The 17911-nt window shown below is 42.1% G+C and overlaps 1 protein-coding gene across 1 annotated transcript in view; it reads left to right on the top strand.

Annotated features, from left to right (window-relative positions):
- The window catches only part of PCDH15 (protocadherin related 15), a gene marked incomplete at its 5' end in the record, with an annotated part of 280224 nt that overhangs the window by 97003 nt on the left and 165310 nt on the right, over positions 1–17911 (top strand). The window contains one exon of the mRNA XM_080347717.1: positions 10668–10874. Coding sequence (XP_080203843.1) covers positions 10668–10874 — 207 coding nt within the window. The remainder of the gene's footprint in view (positions 1–10667; positions 10875–17911) is intronic.

Genomic DNA, 17911 nt, shown 5'->3' with positions numbered 1-17911 from the left:
ATGGCATTTTCTGTATCTTTTGTACCTATCTTGAAAACGTGTTATTCCCAGGCAGTGTTTCAGCCAGAGTGGCATTAACCTCGTGACAGATAATACCACAGAGACAATTGTGCAGCGGGATCACGTTTCCTGGTGGTTTAGGGGGTGACAGAAGGTCGGTGCTGTGGGTCAGGGCTGAGCAAACTGCTTGAAATTGCAGTGCCACGGGAAAATTGGTTTGGGGTCCCATCCTGCAAGGAGCGGTGCTGAGCTTCCCAGCGGTAATAACCACTCTGCTTGCTCTTCAGGCTTGAATCTTGGAATGGAGCGTGATTTCCAGTTTTTAGATGGCTGTGGCGGTTCTATAGGCTGCGGCTGGACAGGAGTTTGGAGTAAGCTGGTTGTACTTGGGTACACGTGTAGAGCCTGAGCCTGGGATCAGCCAGGCCAAATTCCACGGTAATGGAGATGGTGTGTGAAGCTTGGCTACAAATACAAAGCGCCATCTGCTGGTGCACTTGTTTGATTACATAAATGTTGTGATGCTGGCGTAGCATCAGTTTGTCTGCCTGTTCTCCTGCCCATCCCAAGAACCCACCTGGGAGCTGGAAAGGTCACTTTTCCTTTCTGGTGGAGGAGCTCTGGATCCCAGGGTTGCTCCCAGTAAGAGTATGGACCATTCCAGTCTAGTTAAGCCCTTTGCAACGTGCGTATTTTTCCATTATACGGATGTTGGCAGGAATGACAGAAAGTGATGCTCTCCCACGACACCCACTGGAGGTTAATTGGTTTCTCTGTTCCTGTTGGGAAATCTGTTGATCTCTCAAGGCTGGTGAAAGTTTACTGTGTTACACAAAAAGAAGGCAGAGCTTCAGCAACCCTCTCAGGATCAAACTGTGGACATATACACACTTGGGAGGCAGAAAGTCAAGTGCATATATGCCATGTTTTGTATGATCTATTCATGGAGCAAAGACTTTTTTAAAAAACAGGTCATCGAGCCCAGCACTTGACTGTGGGGCCTTTTGCTTTTTAAGAAATTTGCAAATGATCTCAAGGGTTGAAATACTGAAATAATAAAGCTTACTGTGATCCTGAGCTATTAAAGAATCATAAAATTGCCGAGATTGGTGGGAATCTCTGGAGATTGCCCAGTCCTGGGTTCATTAGCTGCTTGGTGCAGGTTTGTAGCCCTACTCCAGTTGTTCTGGTGGTAAAGATGAGGATTGACTGTAGAATTGCAGACGGACTTTGTGAGAGCAAATGAGTCAGTGACAGCATGGCTGCTGGATTAGTCATAGCTTAAAAATAAAGTGAGACAAGTTAGAAAAGATCATCCTAGCCTTATACACAAAGTGATGGGTTCTGGCTTGGCTTGGGAAATGAGATCTTGGCATTGTAACGGATAACTGAGTGTGAAGGTTGGCTTAGTGAGCTGTGGCTGCCAAAAAGGCAAACTGAATGTTGGAAATCATTAGGAAAAATAGAGAACAGAGAAAAATATCCTGGCAGTGCTGTACAGATCCAGGCTGTATATGCCTTGGCCAGAGCACGTGGCTTTGGTCGCTTTCACAAAAAGGACAGAGCAGAAGTGAAGCAGGTTCGTGTCCGGAGTGGAAGGAAGAAGAGCTGACACACACACATCAAATGTAGTGTCACAGTTCTGGAAGTGAAGAGGAATCAGGAGCTCGTTGTCTCCTGTGGTGCAAGAGCTGGGAGTTACCAAATGGAACAAACAGGTGCTGAGTTTAAAACAGTCAAAATAAGGTTGTTCTTCATCTAATTTAGTTTGCCTGCTTTGACAGGCAGTGATGTGGGGCTGAAAGCTGATGTGGGCTCGAGGGGAGGCAGAGCTGGCTCAAGGAAGAAAAATCTCTTAGTATCAAGGGAAATGTGAGCTGCTTATGTTCTTCTCTAGGCCTCTGTCTTCGGCTGCAACCACTATTTTGCACTGCATGGATTGTTGGTCTGATCTTGTACAACTCTTGCGATATTCCTTTGAGTTTCAGAATAACACAATGCTAGCAGGTAGTGAGAAGACATGCATCACGTGGGGCTCACTCGGCTGGAAATTCCTGCACTGCTGGTACAGAAATGGTCCAAAGTCCATGGGTTTTGAGACTGGAAAAGTCCTGAATTATCTAACTTGTTTCACCACTTCAGACACTTCATATTTTCAATATTTGGTAGAGTTTTGCAGTAATGTCAGCCTCCAATTCTTCTCATGCTGTTTCGGTCTCTGGGCTCCATGCATCTTTTGACCTTTCTTTTTTGTCTTGGTTCAGGGTAGCTCTAATTCTCCCCTCTTCCAGTGTGTCTTAAAGAATATATTTTCTTGCATTTAAGAGGATTTGTGCTTCTTCTTTTGCTCTTCTAAATTTTAAAGTGGTGCAAGTAAGGATTTCAGCTCAAAGCCCTGTTTACTTGATTTAATCAACATGCTAACGACATTAGTTTGAAGTACATATGTGGGCTGCAGCAGTTGAGGACTTAGAGAAGAATAGGTCTCTAGAAAGTAACCTACATGTTTAAAAGCTCATCTTCCTAAATAGCGTTGCTTGCTCTCCAATTTCTCTGAGTACAGAGTGGAAAATAAAAGACTCAATGACGAATATGATTTTCCAAAAATATTTTGCCCTTGTTCTGGATCTGCTTTGTTTTTGTGTCTCTCGTTTGAAATGCAGCTGAAGAGTCTCCTCTGTTCTTTCCCAACTGTAGAGATGTCACAGCTATAATGGGAAGCAGTGATTGCTCTGCCTCAAAATAGAGCAAGAACTGAACAAATGAGACCGGTTTTGTACTTATGGTGACAGAGCAGAAAAAGGACAGAAGAAATGTATTTTCATTAAATAGTTGCTCAATGCACTTTCTGACAACAATGAAATCTTCAAAATCATTAGTTTGATTGAACTCCTATGCATCTCCTATAGGTATTAAGTACAATAACTGTTTTTTACATTGGCTTTGCAGATGTTCATCCCTTATGTGAACTCAGTGCTCAGTTACTTGTCTTGGCTTATCGCTGTCACAAAAGTGGACCTGGTCAAAACAGACTGGACGTTTCTGCTCTCTTTTTCTGTCTAGTGTGTAATACAGCGATGAGAGTTGATAGAGAATTGAAAATGTGAGTGTAGAGATAGTTTGTGTTCGTCAACAAGGAGAGGAAAAAACAAAGGGTGCAGGAAAACCAAACCCTTTCCTATTCATCAATAAAATGCTTCTTCATATCAGTCTTTCTCCAAAGTTAACAAGTATATATTGAAAATAGCGAGGTTTTCCCCCGTTTAGCAGCATCTCAGCATGGTAAATGTTTTTTGTTGCCTTTAGAGCATTGTCACAGATACACATTAAAAAGACCGGTGATTGTGAGTTAAGATTGTCCCTGAATTGGGCGTCATCACTCACAGAGCAATGAAAATATTAAAATCCATAAATGGTAAGTTCTGCAAGGTCTTTTATTTACAGAAATAGCTGTATTTCCCTGTTTTCATTTAAAACTTTGCCATCACTTAGAACTTGGCATAATGACTTCATAGCGGGCATTTTCTTTACCGGAAGGGAAGAAGAAGGAGTTTGATTCTTTGGAAAGGCGGGCACTTGTGTTACTGCTCACTGCACTACTGGTACTGCAGCCATCCTTGATACATGAAGAAAAAAGGTTATATTTGGGTTTTTTTCTTTTAAGCATAGTGTCTAGATACATTATGTGCCAATTTCATTTCACTGCCACATCACAAGCTTCACTGATGATAAAGTCAATTTTTTCCTGTGTTCTAAAGATACTCCGTGCTTCTTGTCCTTCGGCCAATTTTTAATCCATTTCAGTAGTTCTTCCCTTATGCTGTACTTTCTGACCTTGTAAATTAATCCAGTGTGTGATGTACAATCCTGAAGCTTACCCTAAATCTAGATAAATTACGTCCCTAGTTTCACCTGTATCTCCCGGTTCAGTTGGACACTTAAAAGAAGCAACTTTGTCAGACCTGGCCGTCCTTTATCAGTGCTGACTGCTCCCTTTTTTAATTACGTTGGTTTAAATACTATATAATGTTTCTATTTCTTTGCAGCCTGAAGTCCATTTAAAGTTTAAGTGTCTGAAGTTCCTGGACTCTTTCCTTGTTCTTGTATTAAATAGAACATCTGAAGTAAGCTGCCTGCAGTTCTCCAGTGCCACATCTCCTATCAAATGGCTTTGCCAGGGGCCTTTCCTTATTTCTTGTGCTTTAGCTGTTGAAATGCTGAGGTGTAATCAATGACAGGAATTGCGGTGGTGCTTGGAAAGGACGTGAGTGCCAGACTGGAACAAATCATGGCAACTGCATTTGACATTTATGGCTCTCATGGGGATCTTTTTTGCGAAGGTAACAGAACCGAAAAAATGACATAATTTACAGGATGCATGAGGGCGGCTCCCTCGCTGGTACCCATGAGAGCCTCTAGTACCTGCTTGCGGTTCTCTCTGTCTTCTTTAGCTTGGTATTTTCTGGCAGGAGATTTTAGCGTGATTCTTATTACAGCAGAGTTGAATGGACGCGTCAGTTCTAAACCCACCGCTAACTTCCAGTAGCAGCAGAACATGCTCGTTTACCTTACAGAAAAGCCAAAGGGCAGGTTTTAGATACATTGTGAATTGTAGTTTTTGTTTGTTTTGCGCGAACACGGAAATATTGAGGATGCTCTCGCAATTTTTTCTTGCATGGGGTTGAATGCATGATGGTGCAGATATTTTGCAAGCTTTATCTCAACCTGAAGCTAGGCAGTTGTGTGCTGGAGTATAGGTGTAATTATCATTGAATTGGAGGAAATGAAAGTCACACTCTAATTCTTTGCAAGTATTTCCAAGTAAGCCATGATTTTTGGATTTTATTAAAAAGTCAGTATAGCCATAGAATAAAATTTCCAAGTTATATTTATCTGTCAAAGAAAATTTTCATCTACTTCACGGAATCACAGAATGTGATGGGTTGGAAGGGGCCTGGAAAGCTCATCCAGTGCAATCCCCGCATGGAGCAGGAACACCCAGATGAGGTTACACAGGAAGGTGTCCAGGCGGGTTGGAATGTCTGCCGAGAAGGAGACTGCACAACCTCCCTGGGCAGCCTGGGCCAGGCTCTGCCACCCTCACCAGGAAGAACTTTCTTCTCATATTTAAGTGGAACCTCCTGTGTTCCAGTTGGTACCCATTGCCCCTTGTCCTGTCACTGGTTGTCACTGAGAAGAGCCTGGCTCCATCCTCCTGACACTCCCCCTTTATATATCTGTAAACATGAATGAATCACCCCTCAGTGTCCTCTTGTCCAGCTCCAGAGCCCCAGCTCCCTCAGCCTTTCCTCATACAGGAGATGCTCCACTCCCTTCAGCATCTTTGTTGCCCTATGTTGGACTCTCTCCAGCAGTTCCTTCCTCACGTTTCATGAGGAACAACAGAAGTTCAGGTGCATTGTTGTCACGTAGTGCGTTTCGCATACCGAGTCCTGCAGGGAAAAGCAATGATTTGATCACGTTTTTAAAGAACCAATATCCAGGAGGTAACCTGGTTGATGTGGGTATAACAGGCTTAGGCTCCAGCAGCACAAGGAGAACAACATCTAAAATCCAGTTTGTTAAAGAAAAACATTATGTTGCTCAGGGAATTAAGAAGATTGCGTTAGCATGGGGGAATGACTTTAGGATCTGACTGCAATGTGAAAAACTTTGGTAGCAAAGAAGAAAAGGCTGGTGGCACTAAGTTCATCAAACCCTGTGCTTGAGGAGTGCATGGAAATGTTCATTTTAATGGACCAATTTTGTCACATGGGTTCCAAGAAATATTCTTAGGGCTGATATTGGTGCAACTAGTCTGTTTTCACCATTACTATTTATTCTTTTAGTTTGGCGCTTTCATTTTTTAAGGTTTCAGGCATTGTTGGCCCAGTTATTTATTAGGTGGTGATGACCTCCCTTCATTATTGGGGTTCAGGAGGCCTGTGGTAAGTTGCATTGTTATTTTAGACACTATATTTCCAGTCTTTTCATTGTTGTGGTGAACAAACCATGTCTATTTTAACAGGATCAGAAAGGCAGTATAGAATTTTTTAAATTCTCAGAAACATGCTGTTACGTGGGTGAATGTGCCAGATTGACCAGCAAATCCAGAAAAATACAGAACAGAGGAATATGGGAATACTTAGTGCTGCCAGCGTTGTGCTTTTTTCCAGATCTGAGGATTATCGCTCAATCTGCTGTGTAATGGTCTTTAGGGGAGGTTAAAGTAATGTAGCCAGAATTTCATTCCAACAGGATTTATTGTAAAATTCATTGACTTTCCCTCTCCACCCTACAGAAACCTGTCAGTTGTGCCCACGTGCTGCGCCATGGGCAAATGTTATTTTGTCGTATTGAGCAGATGGAATCTTTTGGAGGAGGGGTCACCCCCAAAAACAAACCCAAGAGAAAGTTAAGGAATAGGGGAATGCAGCAAAATTGACAATATTACAGTTATTATATCTTTTTGGAGAATTGGGAAGGATGTGCATCAAATGTACAAAAACTGCTCCTAGCCAAGCATTACATCTGGGAATGTGTTCGTATTGTGTATAAAACCAAATCAATTCTCATATTTTGTATTAAATTCTTTGTATCAAGTGGCTGTTCAAGCAAATAATTTATTAAACCGTGTTGTTTAAAAATGAGCATTTGTGACTAGCATCATGCTGATTTCCTCATTAGTTCTTGATTTGATTTGTCAGACCCATCACTATGTGTGACGGCCAAAAGGATAAAGACCAGTTATTTGTATTTTCCAGTGGTTTAAAACAACAGCTCTGGAAGAGGCCTTGTAAGGAAACCAACAGTTTGTTCTCCTTCCAGCTTTCAGCTCAATCTTTTCAAAGAGATTAAGAACTTACATCTTTTAAGGCTGGTGTTTTTAACATGTCAATGTGTACTATAAGGATTAAAAAATGGCTACTTTTGTCTGTGTAGGTTGTGTTTTATCCTTTATATTGGTTAGAGCTGCTTCAATGTAAAGTGGTAGCACTAACCTGTAAAACTGAGTTTTGCTGACAGTCGCACAAGTAGGTGGGTTGGAGAAAAGTGGGGATTTTACAGATCTACTACAAAAGCATTAAAAGAAGGTGCGCTGAGAGTTGCTTAGAATTTCAGCACTTGTTTTTTGCCCCCAAAAGCACTTGTTGTTTTTCTTTTTATTATTAGTACTAGTATTATTGTTTTTCTAATTTTTTTCCCTAAGTGTAGGTGTCTTTGGAAACAAAATGGCAAAAGAGGCAAGCTGGACATGGTGGTTTCCACACGGTGGCCTCGCAGTTGAGCACTCACGAAGGCACTGAAAGGGTGAAGTGGAGTTGTGTCCTGGTGCTGCAGGAAACGCTTGTGACAGGCAACAAGCATTTGGAAAGGGACTGTGACTTTCTGCCTAATTCTGTCCTGTCCTCAAATGTGGAGGCCAAAGTTTATTATTTTGACCAGTGAACAAGTAGGAAAGCACGTGCAAAGCTGAAGTGCTTTTAAGTTGTCAAGCGTCCGCTGAGGAAGGAATCCTTTCCATCATAGTTTTGGTTTCCAGTCTTAGGAGGGCTCATCCTTCTTTGTGTTTGACCATATGTAGTTTGGAGCACGGTCTTTTCCTTCAGAGAGACCCTGCAGTGCTGCGACAGTGATGTAGGAAACACCTTCATAGATGAATATTCCCCTTTTAACCCAGGGTAAGGTCTGTGCTCACTTATGTTTTAAATCAAGACCATTGCAGCACTTCAAACTTATAAGCATTTGAGACCCTCCGTGCTTTACATTTTCTCTTTAGAATCTCTTGGTAGCAGTTGCAAGGAGCATCAAGGTTTGTTATAAAGAAACTTGGCAGCAGTTGTGTGTAAACTGTGAAGAGGCCTGTTTTTCTTAACGTGGGACAAAGTATTTAGTGATGCTCAAACATACAACTCCTCAAATAGAATCAGATCAGTATGTATTGTTTGCTCATAGAGCAGACTTTTTTCTGAGATTCTTTTTTTCATGCTTTCAGTATATTAACTTAGGCAAAAACTCTGTATCAGGACATTTTTTAAGTTTCATCCTACTGAGTCAGTAGCCAGAGTTCTTACAAGTAATTATGGTGATGTTAGTTTTTACACGCAACATTTATTTTCATCGAGTGGAACATCAACTTCCAAACAAATCTCGCTTCAGTAAATTCTGTTCAGCATTTGGGGGTCACTTACCCAGTGTCCAGTGCTGTTGGCAGCTACTGCTCTATTGGACTTTAAACATGCTACTTTCAACTTCTGCAGGACCCGGATTTCCCCTGGGATCTTCAAGTGCTTCTCCACCGAATGAAATTCAGTGCAATTGGAAGGCTGCTAACTACAATGCTAATAAAACCAGTTTATGTGGTTCTCTTACAATGACAGGTGTGAAGGGGAGAGTTTCTCAGCTAATTGCTGGGGATCACCCAGAAGCATCAGTCTCCTTGGGTGGACTGGAGCCTGGTGTGCTATTTTCCTCTTGGGTATTTTATCTGAATATGGATAATTGAAGCTGGCTGTGAAAAAGGGGGGAAAAAAAGGGAGATATTCATACTTAATATGGTAGTAGTTATTTGAGTCAATTGTGGGTGCGATCAGTGGTAGCGTCCTGTATCCTAGAAACACATAAGAACAGTAGGAGATAAATATGTTGTTTCCTGCAACCTGGTTACTGAAATCTTAATGTGCCAGTGAATTAATTAGCAGAACTCCTGATTTCTTCAAGACAGTTTTTTCTCATTAACAAAAATTAATCTCCTAGGAAAAGCCTTATTAATTTCAGATACTAGTGCCTGCTTATGTAAATCCACTTGGCAGATGTACCTTATTCTCCCAAGTCAGAAAATAACCTCATACGAGGAGATGGGTTGGTGGGTGCTTTTAAATCTGCACCAACATCACTGTTACTCTTCTCTTGGTCAAGAGTCATCCTGGGAATGACCTATTAAAGAACAGTGTAGGGGAAAGGGACCTGGGGGTCCTGGGGACAGCAGGATGAGCATGAGCCAGCACTGGGCCCTTGTGGCCAGGAAGGCCAATGGTACCTGGGGTGGATTAGAAGGGGGGTGGTCAGTAGATCAGAGAGGTTCTCCTGCCCCTCTGCTCTGCCCTGGGGAGACCACACCTGGAATCTTGTGTCCAGCTGTGGCCCCTCAGTTCCAGCAGGACAGGGAACTGCTGGAGAGAGTCCAGCGCAGCCACCAAGATGCTGAAGGGAGTGGAGCATCTCCCGTGTGAGGAAAGGCTGAGGGAGCTGAGGCTCTGGAGCTGGACAAGAGGACACTGAGGGGTGACCTCATTCATGTTTACAGATATATAAAGGGTGAGTGTCAGGAGGATGGAGCCAGGCTCTTCTCGGTGACAACCAGTGATAGGACAAGGAGTAATGGGTTCAAACTGGAACACAAAAGGTTCCACTGAAGTTTGAGGAGAAACTTCTTCCTGGTGAGGGTGTCAGAGCCTGGCCCAGGCTGCCCAGGGAGGTTGTGGAGTCTCCTTCTCTGCAGACATTCCAACCCGCCTGGACACCTTCCTGTGTAACCTCATCTGGGTGTTCCTGCTCCATGGGGGGATTGCACTTGGTGAGCTTTCCAGGTCTCTTCCAATCCCTGACATTCTGGGAGTCTATGATGTATTTTAAAGAGGTAAATACGTTTTTCCTAAGGACTGTTTGGAATGACCGAAGGTGTCATCGCCTGCTTTGAACAATATCACAATTTTGAGGTTTATATTTCTTTTTACTGCAAATGAAAGCTTTTCTCATTGACAGCATGCTGTTGTTGCTTGGTAAACAAAGCAAAGCTTTACAGAGAATTAACAGAAGAAAAGCTATGTGTAAAGAAGAAATTAAAAATAACCAGTAGATGAAATCCGAAGAGCATGTTTCCAGAAGGCTCCTCGGATGTTGGATTTAAAAAAAAATGAGGAATTCTCTCTTTCAAAATGGGGGAAATACCAGAACAAAAATAAAACCTCTGCGAACTAAAATACCGTGAACAACAATAATGCAGGTACTGTGTTCTCAGTTCTGAACTATTTTCACATCTCAGGAGCTTAGTGCACAATACACTTCCCACATCTGCAGAAAGGTAACAGGGCACGACTCTTGCCGTCCCAGGGTCTGTGTGCTTACAGATTTGGGCAATGAAGCCATAGGAATAGAGACTGTCAGACAGTGCCCTACTATGGCCTTGCTACAGGGACCTGTGCAGGACTAGAATTAAAACTGGTTTGCTCTTTATAAATTAAAGAACGAATTACTTGTTGTCTTCTATTTCCATGTCTGCTGTCGTCACCCCTGCATTATCACTCCCGTGCTGGGGATGTGGGTGTCAGTTCTCTCGTACAATCAGCAGCTTCCAGTTTTGCTTCATGCTTTGAGGATTTTCCACACGTCTCAATGCTGATGGTTGAAGGAACTCTGCGTGAGTGCTGTGGGGCTCTGAGTTTCAGTGTGACTTCTGAAAAGCTTATTGTGATGGATATTTGTTCATCTAGCTAATTTTTGTTTGGTATTTCTGTTTTTTCTGATGCTGAGCTTCGTAATAGGGTGATCCGCACAATCTGATTTTTAGAACTGGATTGTGAGTCTTGGATATAAACCACCACCAGTTAGTAGCTGTATTAATGGCTTTAGCTGGCTGAGCTCTGACAAAGGCAGTGTTTTCTCAGGCTGAACAAGACAACGGGCACCCCCTCCCTGCCTTTGCCAACCTGCACATCGAGGTGCTGGATGAGAACAACCAGAAGCCGTATTTCACCAGAGCCACCTATGAAGGCTTCATCCTCGAGTCCTCCCCGGTGGGCACCACCATCTCGGACAGCCAGAACCTGACCGCTCCGCTGCAGATCCTCGTCTTGGACAACGATGTGGAGGAGGTATGGTTCCTTCTTTCACAGTGTCACACTATTATTATTTTTAGAGTTCTTTAAGGTTTTTGTTCTGAGTTCAAATAGATTAGAAAGTGCGCCTGAACTGAAAAACTAATCTGTGTCTTACTGAGCTCTGCTTAAGGTCGTCCTCTGTTAGAGATGGTGAATGCTTGGTGTGAAGGGGGGAAAAAAGGAAAATGGATGTAGTAAGAAGGATGGATCTGCCACACAATGTGGGGAAATGGGAGAGGGCAGCTCCAAGGGGAGGGAAGTAGGAGTCTGAACAAATGAAGAGGAGGAGAAATTCAAGTTAAATCCGTTTGCTGTGCCCGGATTCTGATACTGACATTACTCATAGTAAAAATTTGGCATCTAGATAAGAATAGTAACAAAGTAGTAACAATACTGTGCCTCTAGGGCTGATGCTGCTTCTGTTTTAACCAAGGCTGTTGCTATTATATATTTTTCGATAATGTTTCTTTTTCCTCTGATAACTGTCATCTCTCCACTTGTCCCCTTTGCTCTTTTTTTGTTCTCTTGTTATCTTCAGATACATAAGGAAACCTAAGTTGTAGGCATGGGTTGTGCAGTAATATTTATAGTCTATGCCAATACTCTCTAATAAAGTTCGTAACCTGGTAGTCTGAAAACAATCTTCTGGTTTTGAAAGTTTTACTTTTGACGTAGGCAAATTCATTCTTTTTGGAAAACATGAGAGGCCATTGTCACTAGATGCTGCTTTCCACATCACTGTCTGCATTAGAGTGATTTATCATCCTTAGAAGCTGTGTTAAAGCCCAGACTCACATAGAGTATGTCCTTCCTATCCATTAAAATATCCCCTTCAATTTATGGGCATTCATAAAAATCCGTTGGAATGCAAGTGGAAATGTAGGGGCTGGATAAAAGGTACGGCGTAAGTGCGCGTGGGAATCAGCAGCAGGCATTGCTGATGATTGCTGGTATTGCTGAGATGCTCTCATTCAGCATCGCTTTTGCTAAAAGCAAAGCAATTTTCTTTCATCAAATTAATGGGATCTTGTAGGTTGCTTAATATAGAAATAGGAAAAGTGTGCAGGTATTGGGTATATTTACAATGCATCGTCTGGTTGTATAAAATCTGTTAGAGTCACGTATGCCTGAACACAATGGAAATCAAATGCGGTGAGTTAGTGTCCACAGTTCTAAGTCCTTTTTAAGCTACTGATTTGAGAGATTTTGTCAGAAGTCTGCTTTTAGTTACATGATCCTTAAGTGTATTAAACAAAAAATAGGGTGACTTTATTTAAATGTGTCACGGAGGCACCCTGGGGTTAGTTTGAGGGACAACAGAGTCCAAAACAACTTTTATTAAACCGGTGAGAAACAGAGTTTTAGCACTCCAAAGTGACTTGAATACAGGTTCGGATATCAGTTGAGGAAAATTATTAAGGCGCAGCAACTAATAATTCAGGAGGTCCACAGAGTGCATGCACGTGGCTTCACCCAAAACAATGCGGGAGCTGCCCCTGAGTCTGGGAAGAGTCCACACTTGCCTGAACACGGTGTGGGATTATTTTGAAAGGATGCACGTACTCATAGTGAGTACGGGAAGTGTACACTCGCGATTCTGTGAGGGTAAATTTATAATACAGTTGCAATCCTGCGAGGGTTAATATGCGTGCAAATGTGCACAGAAAGTTACACGTGCTTATGTGGAAGCACAGGAGGAAAATGCACCCACGATTATGCGAGGATCAATTTTACACGTGCAAATGTGCACGGAAAGTAGAAGCACTCGCACTCCTGCGAGGAGAAGTTTTACTCACACCCGTGGCGGCAAGGCAAGTGGAGTCTCCATCCCGGGGGGGCTCTCGGCGGCAGCATCTCGCTCGTGCTCCGAGAGACCCGCGACAATGGGCGGAGTCTCGATGAGAGTCCTGTTTTTTATAGACTGATCAGATCTTACTGTAGGCATTCCAGAAGCTTCTCTGCATCCCACACTGGCTGTGGGTGCCCCTGAAGCCTCCAAACATCCCCCACACTGGCCGCGGGCCCCCAGCGGCTCCCTGGCACCTCGGCACTCCCTTTTCCTGATGGCCCTGGCCAGGGTGCTCTGGGGCCAAACAAAAGCAGCTGTCAGCCTCAAACAGCAGAGAGAGGAAGATGTGTCTACTCCTTCCATATCAAAGGAGGGAGGAGGAGAGAGGGGGAGTTGCATTCTGCCACAATATGTTTTTAGCTTAAGCAATTATTTTGTTCGATCCACACTTTCATGAAAGTATTAGTGAAACCCTCTGGTTCAAATACACCTTGGTGCAGATCCGTTTGCTACAGAAAGCTGGAATTTTAGGGCACTATTTATGTCCACCTTGTACGGGACTGCAGATTAACTTTACAAAACTCGGAAGAGATGCTTTTAATCACCTGCAGCGTGGAAGACTGAAACCACGCAAGTCTGTGTGTGAGACTGATAGACCTGAATGTAAGGTAGGCCTGGACTAAAATTCAGTTTTTTTGGGGGACTCTTCCCTGTTTCCTAGTAGGTGATATTGTTACACTAAAGGAATGGCAGAAAACCTTTGGACTTCATTAACCTCCAGGGTTTTTTGGGGGTTGCTGCACAACTCTACCCACAAGGTGTCAAAGGCAAATTTGATAATACAAGGGTTTTTGATGTAACTACGTATTAGATGATCTACAAGACTGAAAATTAAGATTACTTTGAACTGTTAAAAACTCAATTTGGACTGACTCTTTGAATCAATCGTGTAACTACCAGGTAGTTAGTATAGCACATATTTGTATACTCGCAAACTGCAAATATTTAATTTCAAGATCTTCTGCAAAGAAGAATATTTTGTTCCTTTAATATAAACTATTTAATGAGGTTCATAATGTGTTCCTGGCATTCATGTTCCCCACCCTGAAAATTCTTCCTGTTAGGGATTTTGTCAGCACACATTCAATAGCTCCAGTTCTGAGGGATGCTCTGAAAATCAGCACAAGCAGCTTGACCACAGGTCTCCTCGTTTTTTTTGTTGTGTCAATATTTGCATATTGAATAGGCAGTTAATTAATATACTTGTGTTTGCCTGTACTAGAAATCTCAACGTAGGTGTGGCCTAAATATTTGTAGTTTTAGTTGCATCGCTAATAATACAGAGATCTGTCTGATGTGCAACAGATCTTTCGGTTGGGAGCACCAACATAACTTAAATAGTTGGTGTCCAAAGGTGATGAAAAACAAGTTTATCGTTCTTGAACACAAGCCGCTCTGTGCTGCTGATTACAAGTTGTTAAATATTTCTGGGTCTCAGTACAAATAGACTTGAAATTTCATATCCACAGACAATGACCATTCAAGGGCCCAAAGGTGTTTCCTGGTGATGTTACCACCAGGATGGCTCTGTCCCTTAACTTCATTCACTTCTGCAGGTCTTAATATTCTGGTGGCTTCATTACATCATACTAAATTAAGGTTTTTAGTAGAGAGATCCTCTCCATGCTTGTATCTGTTATTTTCCAATACTGACACTGGGTAAACATAATGTATTCAGTCTTTTAATTGACAAATTGCTTGAGATTATATTTCATATTAAAGTAACTCCCTGACCTCAGGTAAATGCGTGAAGAAAGCCAAGAAACCATCTCAGCTGTGGACCTTGAGAAAAAATGCATTCTAAATTTAAACCTCGTGGGAATTATAATAGGGTCCTGCTATAAACCTCCAAAAAATTAATTTATAGACGTGACATTGCAAACAGCCCTTTACCTCGAGCAGCACTGCCGAGTGCTGATATAATTAAGTGCTCTGTTTAAACGGCATAAATTAAATTAAGCCACACGAGTACCTTAAGACCTGAGCAAACCAAAGCTGAGATGAGGAATTTAAATAGTATGATCCAGTTGGTGTTTGCATAAGGCTTCTCGAGCTTCCTTACCCTCTTGCTTCCATGGCAGAGTACCCATTCCTTCTGCTTTCGTGGTTAGAGTTGGTGAAACAGCTACACAGTTTCTTGTTCCCTGCTTCTCTTGTCTGGGAACTGGAAGTCAAACTAAACAGATGTTTGTTCAATATCTGCCTTTCCAGAAACGTGTGGGAAATTTTGAAGAGTTAGTATTTTACATAAAGGCATCTCAGTAGCAACCCAAGAGGGCAGAGCAAATAACGGATAAAATAACTCTTAAATGTAACTACAAATGCACATTATGGATTTTCAGTTATATATTCAGATGAGGAAAAAGAACTATTTATCCAGGAGTACTGAAGCATTTTAAATACTGAAGCAGTTTTCTCTAATATTTGCCCGATTGCTCATTTATTTCACTATTATTGTTTGCACTTGTTTTGCAGCCGGTGTTCTCTCAAGAGGAGGGTTCTCATAGCACTGCTTTCCCTCTATAGCGCTTCTGTGACACTCTAATAGTCACGTTACAAAATAATAATTCAGGGACTATTCTTCCCAAATGCAACAGCTCATTAATATAATTATTCAAACAAAAGGGAAAGTCCAAGTGAAAAGGCTGCTCCACTTTCTTTAGGACTAATATAGGTAGGTTTTTCCTTTCCTGCATGTTTCTGCTTAAGAAGAATAAAAATCTTAACATTGAATCGCTACTGTAGCACCTCAACTGCCAAAAGTCACTTTGTAGTGCCTCAGCCCTTGGGTTGTGCAGGGGCTGGAGAGGTTTGGGTGCGATGGAAAGAATTCAGAATTGAAGCACTGCTCAGCATCCATCCTGGTTCTCTCGTTTGTCTTTTGACATCTTTTCCCCCAAAGTGGAGATGACATAAATGGTGAAGAGCTTTTTTATCCTTATTTTAAATTTCCCATGGAAATATTACTTAAAGGATCTCACTTTAAAGAAAAATAAATGCTTAGGGAGACAAAATGATTTGTAGGGTGTCCCGAGCAAAGTCTTCTCAGCCCCGTTTACCTCCTGTAGTTTTTCAGTTGCTCAGAATTTTGACTTGATTTGTCCTGTTGCTCTGAGTGGTTTTACACCTAAAGCATCACGGAGGCTTCTCAGGAGGCTGCGCTCCGGCTTATTTTTCCGATATCGAGTGGTAATGTGAAAGATGCAGGAAATTCCCTCCAGAATCTCTACAAGACTCCAACTCTCCGTTTTTTTCTGCTGAAAGACTAGAAGAGATTTTCTGCTTTCACCCAGACACGAGGAGGGCAAACGCTGGAAACGTCTCTTCAACAAAACAAGTCTCTTCCGTGGGTGTTTCAGTGCTGATCATCCTCTGAAGAAAATCGCTAGAAACCCAAGATGTGTTGTTGCGTTGTCTTTGTTATGGCTGCAGCTTTTTGGAGACGAGCCCGTGCCAGCAATCGGGGAGCCGCAGCAGTTCTAATGCTCCTGGAGCTTGTTCTGGCTGCCCTGGAGAATCAAACAGCCAAAAATATTCCCTCTAAACCATCCCTGGGGATGCTGAAACCCATAGCGGCTGTGTGGCATCGTCTACTCTTTCTTGACAATATGTGATTTTGGTGTAATCTTAGTAAATTGTAGAAAACTGCGTTAGGAAGTGCTTGAAAGCCCTTGTGAGAGGGAAGGAGCGGCAAGAGGTAACATTCCCATCCACACAGGCTTTCAAACCTGGAGAAATTTGAAAAGTCACATTGAAAAGTCAAGTTGAAAGGCAGGCTGTGTTTCTTAGCAGTGCATGGGAGCACTTTCTGCAGCTGGTTTTTATTCTGATTTTATCTGTAACCCTTTTTCCCCAAACGTTGTGCTTTTGTGGTGTCCGTCAGTATCATCAGGTTTCTGGTTCTCGTGTTCATTCTGTATCATGTTTTTCTTTGTAGGTCGCACCAGGTGCCATTCCCGTAGGTATTGGGTGCTATATTTGCAAAATTACTTGTTGTTTTAATTGCATGGTTGCTGGATTTATTTCCTCCTGTCCTCTCTCATTTTTATCTTCCCTATTGGTGTCTGAGACTGGGACTATCACTGGTTTTGTGAAGCCTGCAAAGAGCCCTTGAAATGCACTGGGCCAAATTCATTTATGACATAGAGCTGTACCCTGGTTACATTGTGATTGCTTTATGTTCATTAAACAATTATACGTCTTTATAGAAATCTGAAGCATTACAAAGAGGGGGGTTTTTTTAAGTTTAAAAAGTACTTCCTAGTCAGTTTGAAGTATGTAAAGCATACGAGGTTTAAACTGTGTGCTTGAAATGGTCTTTGCAGGTTGCACGTAAACTCTTTTGTGTGGATTCTGATGGTTTTCTACTTAAAGTTATATGCTAAACAATTTATCAGAGGCCAGCTGGTCTACATGAGCCAGTAATGCAGGCAGAAATCGCAGTCCTTAAGTCCAGGCCCCAAAGTAAAATCATACTTGAAATAAATTAAAGTATTGGCAATAGTGTTGCCAACACCGAGCGATTGTTCCCCACAATTGTGGTCTCTTGCAGCATCTGCCACAGAAAATGGTCTCAGTTAAGCTGGGAAGACTTTCTTTCGGCATAAAACCTGATAAAAATGTGAAAGCATAACAATGCCAAGATTAAGGAAATAAATTGCTTTGTACGTCCGACATGCATGGAAGGCAGTAGAAACAGGCGCTGATTGCGGTAAAGGCGATTTAACTTGCACATGAGGGTAAAATCCTAATACAACAGCTAAGGAAGAGGATAGATTATTTCGGGAGTGTACGGGATCTCCATTGTTGGTTTTTCTCAAGAACAAATTCGGAAAGAAATCCTGTTTATTAGTGTTCAAAATGGCATGACAAGCAAGAACTGTAACAACTAACTGGGCTTTTTGTAAATTCAATTTTTGACTGACTTCATAGTGTCTACAAAGTGAACAATTATTGGCAATTACCTTCTGTAATTTTTAATGGAAAAAAGAGATTGCCATTTGCATTGCTGCCTGTAAAATGGATGTTGATTTCAACTGGAAGCTGGTGTAGCTGCAGCAAAGCTTTCGGCAATAGGAAACCACTCGTTTGGAACGCTTTGATATTTCTTTCACGTAGCTTTGAGCAACTGGAATGGTTTTATTTAAATAGTATAATCTTAGCCTTCAAAGTGTGTGCTTTG

Source organism: Nesoenas mayeri (genome assembly GCF_963082525.1).
Source record: "Nesoenas mayeri genome assembly, chromosome: 7".
In the NCBI taxonomy this organism is placed as follows: domain Eukaryota; kingdom Metazoa; phylum Chordata; class Aves; order Columbiformes; family Columbidae; genus Nesoenas; species Nesoenas mayeri.
The sequence above is the reverse complement of the archived record's forward strand: the minus strand, read 5'-3'. Positions and strand labels throughout refer to the sequence as shown.